The sequence below is a fragment of the Brachionichthys hirsutus genome, chromosome 5 (assembly GCF_040956055.1).
Source record: "Brachionichthys hirsutus isolate HB-005 chromosome 5, CSIRO-AGI_Bhir_v1, whole genome shotgun sequence".
Lineage (NCBI taxonomy): Eukaryota > Metazoa > Chordata > Actinopteri > Lophiiformes > Brachionichthyidae > Brachionichthys > Brachionichthys hirsutus.
Window position 1 is genome coordinate 7,442,330 of NC_090901.1, and position 10,277 is coordinate 7,452,606.

A 10,277-nucleotide genomic window follows, 5' to 3' on the forward strand; every position below is an offset into this window, starting at 1 on the left:
TCTACTCAGCCGCTTGCTCGGCTGCTTTAGTGGATACGGCGGCGCAGCACCTCCACTTCAGCCCTTCCTGCCAACCGAACGCTAGCCCACTCTTCCTGAGGTAAATCCACAAAGTGACACTGGTTCCACTTGAGCTTGGATTTAATTTAAACCTCCTTTGTGGTGGCGAGCCACTGATTGGATGTGACGACGGAGAGCTTAAGTGCTGCTTCGCCTTCCGTTCTCTGCAGGAAGTGATTTATCTGAAGAGGCCCGGCTCTAACTGACGAGGCAGCGCCAATGCTCTCGGTCTGGTTAGCTCTGGGTTCTGAACATGGACGAGTCTGTTCGTATTCTCAGCTTGTGAGATGAGCTCTTGCTTTCATATGTTAGATTGTTGTTATCTTGAATAATATGGCTGTGACAGGGCCAGAGATGAAACAGAAAGGCAACGGACTCAGCATCAACGTAAAGAACTCCATGTTCATTAGCGACTCGCTGATTTCCTGCGTTTCTCAGAATGTCCTTCATCAAGCTTCGAGGAACCGGAACGTTTTCCTTTTACCCGTCGTTGTCACCTGAAGTATTGAAACCAGTTGTTGTAAATGGTTCTTCTTCCTCTTCCAAGAATGACAAACACACCCATCAGTCTGGCTTTAATGGATTTGCTTTACAAGTTATTGGGAGTGAAGGAACAAATATCCAGCTACGATCCAATCACTGCGGTCTACTTGTTCCTGTGTAGGTGGATGGAGATAAAAGCGCTGTCAGTGCAGGAACCCTGGGGGTGGTGTTCCTCTAGCAAACACATTTACTGTGGCTTTACTTCATGAAGGAGGCTTGAAGCGACTGCTTAAATATTCTATGACTGATGCATGCCACTCATTCTTTGGTCGGTGTCTGAATAGCGTTTATAAAGCAGTCATGGAAGCGAAGCCAAGAGAAGGACAGACCGTCTGGAAGCCTTGAGGACGAGTCTCGAGGTGTAACGAATGCTACGAGTCTCGTAGTAATATTAACAAAATGCTGAAAGGCAATCCGTTTCCAGGTGGGCCTCATCTTTGGTTCAAAGTTCAGCCTCAATTTGTTGTCTGATATTTTGTGACCACATAACCTTAGCTCTTGTTGCCAGGGAGGGGAGATCTGCAAATAAAAGACCGGCCTTCAAGTTTATAACCGATAAAGTTGTAATTTTTATATGCTACTCGCCTCCCAGTTTGTTTCGACACACATCAGTCAGTATAATGAAATAGTCGTGGATTGTCAGGGGCCCAGGCAGGTAAGAACCCAAATGCACAACAGGAAAAGGGGAATCCAGAAAGCGAGCTTTATTTGTCACAACCAAATCGCTCCAAACCAGCAGACAAATCAGGATGGGAGAAGGCAATGAGATCACAGACCGGGTCATCAGAGCGAACAGGCAGACGGATCCAAATGCGGAATCCAAGAATCAGGCAGGGTCGAAACACGGGAGGTCAATTTAGAATGCTGGGAAGTTGGAATCATCACTAAACAATCTGGCGCATGGGCAAGAGCAGAGCTTAAGTAGTTTTCAGGACTGATGAGGGCAGAGTCGCAGGTGATTACAGAAACACAGGTGACAGGAATGAGCTGCTTGCAGGGGAAGGATCTGGAAGACGGGAGAAGTTAGTGAGTGGAAAAAACACGGGCCCGCCTCAAGCTGTGATAGTGGACGATAAAAGAAAAACAAAGCAGAAGGGAGGACCTGGCTTCTGACCCGGTAGCTGTCCATTCAGCGGTGATTCAGTACCTGACACAGGTGAGCCCTGAGGCTCAATAGCACTAAAAGGCTCATCCCGGCTAATGCGGTTCCTCTGTGATGCAGCCGAGGAGAGGCGAGCCCCCCTTTCTTTACTCTGACATATAACCCAGAGCAAACACATCCATTCATTCTGCACACTGTGCACAAGCACACAGGAAACACACGGTACGCTCCCTTTGTGTGCACACGCACACGCCGTCCCGAGCACTAATGAATAGGAAGGGAATTGAGAGGCCGCCGCACGACAAACAGTTGTGTAATTGCTTTTGAGAAACGGCTCCTGTCGGAGGCTGTCATCGATCGGTTTCGCTGAAGACAACTCGTTTACTCAGTGCGTGGGAGGAGGCCCAGTGATCATTACTGGACTCACTGCGGTATCGCTTTATTAACTGGATATGATGCTGTCCTGGGAAAGGCATGTTGTCACAGGGTTGCTGAAAGGGAGCAGAGAGAGAACAGAAAATAGGATTCATGCTTAATCACACAGATAAAAAAGCCACAGAGGAGATTAAAATCACACAATGCCTTTCTGAGTCCACACAGTCCACCAGGTCCTCTGAGCAGAGGAGACCCTTTTGTCTCGACATGATGGGTTCATTATTTTATCACATGATTAAATTAAAGACAAGCCGACGACTGGAGGCGACTGAATGCTGGACGGGTCGGCCCACAGTGAGCTGAGGCTCCGAGGCTGCAGCGCTGGAGCTATCCAAAAAACATTATGAATGAAGAGCCCCAGGTGGCGTCATCGTGCAGTTAATATCCATCCCCAGCAGATGGCCCCGCCTGCAAGTGCTTAGCTGGGAGGGTGGCGGTGGGGTCGGGGGTGCCTTATCGATTTGGCATTTCAGATATAGCAATGTAATATTTTTGGAAGGTTCTTAAAATATTTATCGCTGGCGCTGCGTCTCTGTGGCCACCAGCTTCCTTTGCACTCCTATTTCATTCCTGACATCAATGCAAATTAGGGGGGAGATGGGGGGGGGGTAGAAAATTGTCCAAATGACTGGTGGATTTTGTGAATGGAACACTTAGTGACTGAGAAATGACGTCAGAGCGGAGCCAGGACTGAAAGGAGGCATCCCATTGGATGGCCATGGCACCGGGACAACGCGATTGGCTGCCGGCGGATAATTAAACACCTACACAGTCAATGCACAAACCCAAGTGGTGGGATATATAGGCTGGTGCATTGGCTGCATGCAACAGAACCAAGAGTTGTCCTGCAAGTTGAGAGAAAGTCAACTTACTGCGTTTTGCGTAGCGACAGGCTGAGATATACACAAACTGGTTTTGCTGGGTGATCGTCACAGAAGGTAAGTGTTGACTTTTGTGATGTACCGGATCATGCATGCGTTCTGTGGATGTGGGGATCTGGACACGGACTGCAGTGGCGTGACGATGTTGGTAATGGGATTGGAGGGTGGCCACTGGGGTCACCGGCATCACCACCAGCACCGTCCCATTATATTGATGCTGCGATCTTTGAAGGCCAAAGAAATATATAGACGGGACGAAAAGGTAAGAAAGAGGGGCAGGAAGGGATTGAAAAAAGAAGAAAAAAAACAGAGGTAAAGTACAGCAAGCGAAAGAGGAGATAGAGAGAGAGATAGATAGAGAGAGAGCAGCTCATTACACTAATGCACTGATCCCCTAGGGAGTTGACAAGATTGGTGCCCCCCCCCCCCCCCCTTGTCTTTTCACCCCTCCTATTTCAAAATTTGCAAGCGTTTCATACATTGAACAGTCCAGGACCCCCTCACACTCACACACACACACACACACACTCACACACTCACACACACACACACGACATTAGAGAACTACCTGTCCCATGTTTTTGGTTTGATTTCTTAGGAGAACCAGTGACCTTTTCTGATCAATAATAGGTAGGGGTGGGGGTAACCTGGCTCAGGTTTGACAGGATGTTGTGTGTGGGGGGGGGGTTCAAACGAGGAGTTAAGCTGAGCGTTCAGCAGGCGTGTCCTCCACGTGTGTGTTGTTCCTGGCTTTGTAGACGTGTGTGTGAGCGAGGCGTGAATGGCCGCCGTCCTGCGTGTCAGGCGCTGATGGCGGTGTCTCTCTCGCTGTGCAGACGACCATGGTTATGTTGAAGATCTCTGCGCTCCTCGTTGCCTACACCCTGGTCATTTGCCAGATGTACTGCTCACAAGCCGCCCCTGCCAGGTGAGACGCGCCTCAAACACACCCGTCGGTTTACACAAACCCGAGTCCCAAACTTGCATCTGATCATCTTTGTACGATTAAGAATTTAGTTTTCAAATATCCTGAACCGCATCCTTTTAGCTCATTTGTCATCTTCTAACTGTAATCTGATTGGATGAAATCGCCCGTAGTTGTTTTAAAAGAGCGAGAGAAAAGGTGTGAAGGACATTACATGAGATCTGTATATTTATATGACCGATCACATGAACATATTGATTTTGTAATAAATAGGGCACTTCCCATAGATTGTTTCTCCCCGTTGGCTGGGGGCCCTCCAACTCGGACTTCATCCCTCTCATGGCTGGTGACGTCCCAGCCAACCCCCCCGACCCCTCCACTTTCCTCTCCCACCCCTCCTTTTAGCTGCAGGTGATAGTTCCAGTGAAGGATTTAATGCTGATGCTTATGCCTTTCATTCCCCTGCCCCTCTGCCCCTCTGCCCCCCCCACCCCTTCACCCCTCCCACGACAGACCGGGTTTAGAGTCCATGTCAGACCAAGTCACGCTCACGGACTACGAGGCTCGACGATTACTCAACGCCATTGTCAAGGAGTTTGTGCAGATGACGGCGGAGGAACTGGAGCAGCAGGCGACTGAAGGAAACAGGTACAGGTGAACAACTAATTACCCCCCCCTCCCACATTAAAAGCAGGTTACTATTCCCCTCCTGCACTGAAACTGAAAATAAAAGACTCCAATGACAGAATTACAAACTTTAAAGCTTAAACCAACAGCTCTTTTTTTTTTAAAGCCGGATCTCCTTAGGGACCGTTTCATTTTATGGTTTCACTTAAACGCCACTGAAGACGCGTCTTTTTTAGCGCCTCCCTCGGGGTCAGTCAGGCATAGAGGTATGTACGTCAAAAAAAACAATTGTTTCCAGAAATAGATGCTAATACACAAAAAGTCCCTATTCTCCGTCGTGACCCCCGCTCCTGCATGGATGAGTTTGACTTGAACGGACTATTTCCAGCTTGCCTGCCGGGCATGTGAGCGGTGGATGCCTCATGGAACAAATAAGTGTGCATGATGTCAATTAAGTGGAGTTGCATGACAGTGGGGAGCAACTGGTTTCCGTTTCTTCTGTGGGTGTTTGAGACGTGGCAAGAAGGGGATTGACTGGGATGGGGGGGGAGAGGGATGGAGGCTTGACGCATGAGAGGATGGATGACAGCTTCTTTGGATATAGGGAGGGTGAAAAAAAAAGAGCATGATGAGGTATGGAAGGATGCTTTTATTTTATCCCTGCGATGGCATGAGAAAGAAATGCATGTGAGGGAAATGAGTGCCGGGAGAAAGAAAGACAAATGACAAAATGTTACCTGCATGTCTTCCCAAACCTATGAGCTTGTTCTCTGCATGTTTTGTGTGTCCAATCCCCAACAGCATGGACAGGCCCCTAACCAAGCGCTGCTCCAATCTCAGCACCTGTGTGCTGGGAAAACTGTCTCAGGAGCTGCACAAGTTGCAGACGTTCCCTCGCACGAACGTGGGAGCAGAAACGCCCGGCAAGAAGCGCAGTGCGCCTGAGAGCGACAGCTATGCAAGCTACGATGAGATGTTTGACAGCATCTAACCCAGCTCCATCCTCCCTCAGCCCCTCTTCCCCTTCTCCCCCCCCCCCATTTCCATCCTTAGCCCATTTTCCTCCCCCCTGCCCACCTTTTTCCCGTATTGTTTTTCTATTGGCAAGTGCATGCTGATTTTACTTGCTCGAAGAGAACGACCTTTAACTGCAACCAACTATTTTATTTTATTCCTTCTCCCATCTTTTTCTGGCTTTTTTTTGGCAGAGCATAATCTCCCTCTGTTATTCCTGACAATCAGACTCAGTGTTCCTGGATGTAATCCAGGAGCTGGTTCAGCATACATCTCTGTGTACTGTTCTTGGAGTCATTTCAAAAAGCCCCTGAGATTTAAGGGTCCATAGACATCCCTCAATTAAACCATTAATAAATGATCCGCTGATGCGACGCCATGATTCTTGTTCAATAAACATATTTTTCTACCAGGAAGACTTAGCTCATTTTCATCCTTGGGGTGCTTTAAAGCAGGGAGTCCATGAACTCATTTGCGGCTTAAAATATTCATTTTAGAGCATCTCAAATTATGTCTAAAGCTCTCGTCGAGTTCAAAGGTAAGAAAAATGGCACATTTTGGATTTGGACTTTTGCATGCTTGATGTGGATTTAAAGTAAAGATGGCGGGTGCGGTCGATGTCGACGCTAACGCCCTGCTTGCTCTCCTGAAGCAGCGTTACAGCGCAGAAGCGAGCCTGCAACACGGCGACCTGCGTGACTCACCGCCTGGCGGACTTCCTCAGTCGGTCGGGGGGGATGGGCAACAGCAACTTTGTCCCCACCAACGTGGGCGCCAAGGCCTTCGGCAGGAGGAGGAGAAATGTCCAGATGTGAAAACTCCAAAACCTTCAGGGAAACGGTAAATAGAATGTTTGTTCTTTGAGTAAAAAGCAACACAAAGAAGGGCAATATTCCCCCCCATTTATTCATCATTATCTGAACAAATTTCTCTTTATTACGAGGAGTTTAATATCATTTGTCTCTTTTTCTTTTCAGAGGCTGAAACTGACAAGAAATCATCAGAAAAACCAGAGAAGAAAAAGCAACAAAAACAGAAAATAAACCGTGAACTGGCCCTTTAACCACTCCCTCCAGAACAAAGAAGACAAAACGCCACAGAACATCTCATCCCTATCTCCCGTTAGTGAAACCGGTCGCTTTGGGCAAATAAGAGAAGGAAAAAAAAAAAGCACTTTAGTTTGTGAACAAATGAACTCATAAAGAAAAGAAATCCCCCCTAATTGATCTTTTTTATACATGATCATCACTGCAAAAATAAAAAGAAAGGCGCAGAGGGTACCTCCTCACTTTCGCCTCCTGTCACCTCCTTAGAGCACATTTCTCTCTTCCGACCCATCTCTCCATCCAGACTCCACCGTTCCCTTTCTTCCCAAAGGTCCCTTGTTTTCCTGTGTGCCAGAGGGAACGCCATTAAAGATGAGTCTACCCAACCCCCCCCCCCCACAACGGCTGTTGTCTTGTGCCTTGATGTGGAACAATTTACATGAACATGATTGTACAGTTCTGTTCCGAGACGATAAAGAAGAGGATGAAGAGCGAGGACGAAGAGAACCAAGACAGATTAATATTGTAAACGATATTGTGAAAACAAATTTCAGCAAGATTAAAATGTATTTTAGATACACTCGGGTTTGAGGTACTTGTTTTGTTCTTGTTTTGGAGCATTTAAGGGTAGAACGGTTTATTGACAGGTGAAGAGAAGCTTATATTTGTACATTAATCATTGGAATATTGATTTACAGTGCAAACGGGAGTGAACCTCTCATGAGCAGATGGGTTTGTAATTTATTGGTGTCAAATTTCTCCAGTGACAAACACATCGTTAAATGTAGCAACTATGATTTGGCATAAGATTATAAATCCATCCTCATGCGGTCTGGCCTTGCTCAGCTTGGATCACTTTGTATGCAGGTGGAAACGCATCGGTTTCAGTGGCATGGACACGTTGAGCTAAATGATGCTGTCATGAAAAGAAATCCTGCATGGGTAAACTGCTCAATAAAAGGCAGCCAAACCTGCAATCAGACTTCTTCTTCTTCTTCAGCTCCATCAGGGATAGATGCTCATCACTCAGTTCAACCAGGATAATATTTATATTTACACAATTTGTGCATCAGAAGATAGATCTGCATTTTCCATGTGCAAGTGGAAATGTGCCTCGGCACATTCCATTCCCTAAAGCGTCTTTACATCCGGCTCTGACAGTCGAGTGGATGAATGCATCTTGCTTTTGCAGCAGCGCTCCAACAGGTGGCAACATGATCATCCCGTCGGAAGTTCGTTTTCCGGTTCTGCACAGGCTGGCCGGCCTGACTCGTGCCATCCAGTCGCCACCGGTGATGAAGGTGAACCTCCTCTCGGTGCTCTGCTGCAGAGACGGATTTCTAATCCATTCATTTGCACAAATGTAAAAAGAAAAAAGGAATCCTCCGGAAAATGATGAGGATGGAACGTGATTCCAGACGAGATGGTGTTATTTTTGGGGCTGCTTGAACAGCAATGAGGCGTAAATTCAGTGAAACGTTCCTGTAGGTGGACCAGCGGAAGTCAACCGATGCCTCGCAGCGTGGATGAGTGCTTCCGATTGGTTTTGATTGATGAGATGAGATGAATGCTGCTTTGCTTGCTTTTCCAGACGATGCTTTACGAAGCAGCGTAGATGTGGAAGGTTTGAATCACACCTTCCTCTGAGGCTTATTTATTTTGTGGATAAAAAAGTGAATAAATAGAAATGATAAATTCCCCTCCTGAAATGAAACAAATCCACAAAGACAGACACAAAACCGACAGGGAGATTTAAAGGATCTACTGGCTGTTTGACTTTCACAACCTCTGAGGAACAATTAAGCTGCATTACTGGAAATCAGCATCGAACTCTTCTGTGATCCAGACTAGTCTGCCGATTGAAAGGTACATTTAGTCTCTCTGGACCATCGACTAAAGGATGGGAGAAAACCACAAAAAACAAAAAGTATGTGGATAAATACATCCCCCCGGTTCTAGAGCCCAGCCGTGGGATGTAAGTTTGTGAGGTGAGGGAATAATGAGCCCATGACAAGAGGGTGAAGTGGAACAACAGCAGTCAGGATCTGGCTGCACAGATGAATGCAAAGTGTTTGCTGAACCAAAAACAAGATATTTGTTTAAGAGCCGTCAGAACCAAGACAGATGAAGAATCTTTGTAAAACTAATATCAGAAGTATGTGAGAAAAATGGCCGTTGTCAACATCGGACAGGCTGCGCTGATGGGACAGATAGAAAAATCAACAAAAGATTGGTTCGACCCATCTTGTAATCATGATCAGAATTAATAAAACAGGGATTTGAGCTCTGGAGCTTCAAAAACCTCCATCTGACTCTTTACTGTCTTTCCATTGATCAATCTGAAGGAAGCCAGCGCTGAAGTCACGCTAGGATCTGAATGGAAACTTTCCCTGCTTGACTCGAGAGGAAAAATCCCTCCCCAACTTGATTCTGGTAATTGAGGGGGGCGAGGAGTTGAGATCTGATTCATGTGTCAGATTGGTCTGAAACTCCATTCTCAGCAGGAATATAACAATCCCACCATGCCAGCGAGAATAGCGGCGCTAATCGCACACAGATGCCTTGCATGGAGCCATTCCAGTTGGAAAGGAGATGTTTCATAGAAGAAACAACCAGGGAGCAAGCCCCCCCCCCATCTCTGCATCGAGGACGTACCCCGGTCCATTTCCCAGAAACCTACACCACAAACCAAAATCAAAAACCCCAGGGTTTGGTAGCTGCTTCTCTTTAATTTTAAGAAGCAATAGCCCGCCGTCGCCTGAAGGGCGTCCACGTCCAGACTCGCCACTCGTTCCACTCTATTCTCTCATGCAGCATTTTAATCTATCAAAGAAACAATAACATTTCCTTTCAGAAAAATCATTTCACTGAAAATTTGTTGGAAATGGTAAAAATAAAAATCTCAGTCATTTTAAATAATACAAAATAAATGTTTTTCTAGTGCTAGAATGCTTTTACATTTAGTCGGCATTAAATGCTGCAGAACTTCCTATATTGTACTTTCTGTGGAGCGATCCGTATTACACAACATTCTGATTGGATTTTGTATTGCTAGTTAAATGTGTTATCTTTTTATTGGCGTCTGTGACAGAACCCAGGCCTCCTGGCCTCACTCTCTATGTGATGATTTCCTCTATAGATGGAGTTACATCAGAGGATCGCTGTCATGTCTGCTGCCAGCGGGTGGTTAGTGTAGCTCATTCGCACCAAAACAGGAAGCAGAAGGAACGACCTGACCTGGCTCTGCATGCATTTAAAAATCTACCTGTTGATTAAAGAAGACACAGTGGTCACGATCACGCAGTCCAGGTTCACACAGTGAAACTGGAATCGATTAGCCTGACCACGCCTCTTTTGAAGGCTAATGTTAAACAACGACTTCTTGTTGAAAGTTGTGTGGACACAGAAATGTGCTTGGCTGAGCACTATCGCGTTCTTTTGAACAGGAAATGAGGTAAGATTTTAAAGGAAATTAAGTGTCTGCATTCAGATTTAAGCTAAAGCTAATATTTATCGACTCCATGCAGTGCGTCAGGCCTTTATGAGCTGCACGAATCTCAAGAAAACACGTATTAATTGCACCATAGACCATCTGAGTTTTCATGTAATAGGAACCAGCCGACTGCTGTTTAGATTCCCATTTT

At 46.3% G+C, this 10,277-nt stretch overlaps 1 protein-coding gene across 1 annotated transcript; it reads left to right on the forward strand.

Annotated features, from left to right (window-relative positions):
• The first annotated feature begins 2,998 nt into the window (after positions 1-2,998).
• LOC137893994 (calcitonin gene-related peptide-like) lies at positions 2,999-6,402 on the forward strand. The gene is made up of 4 exons (XM_068739451.1): positions 2,999-3,078; positions 3,858-3,949; positions 4,460-4,594; positions 6,240-6,402. Exons 2-4 carry the CDS (start codon positions 3,864-3,866, stop codon positions 6,400-6,402), a joined length of 384 nt encoding a protein of 127 aa, XP_068595552.1. The 5' UTR covers positions 2,999-3,078; positions 3,858-3,863.
• The last annotated feature ends 3,875 nt before the right edge of the window (positions 6,403-10,277 follow it).

What these genes read in the sequence shown, in the direction of transcription:
- LOC137893994 (XM_068739451.1), top strand. Translation starts at nt 3,864, where the DNA reads ATGGTTATGTTGAAGATCTCTGCGCTCCTCGTTGCCTACACCCTGGTC. An exon ending in TCACAAGCCGCCCCTGCCAG is followed by an intron (nt 3,950 to 4,459) that starts GTGAGACGCGCC and finishes CTCCCACGACAG; the next exon opens with ACCGGGTTTAGAGTCCATGT. An exon ending in CAGGCGACTGAAGGAAACAG is followed by an intron (nt 4,595 to 6,239) that starts GTACAGGTGAAC and finishes GCTCTCCTGAAG; the next exon opens with CAGCGTTACAGCGCAGAAGC.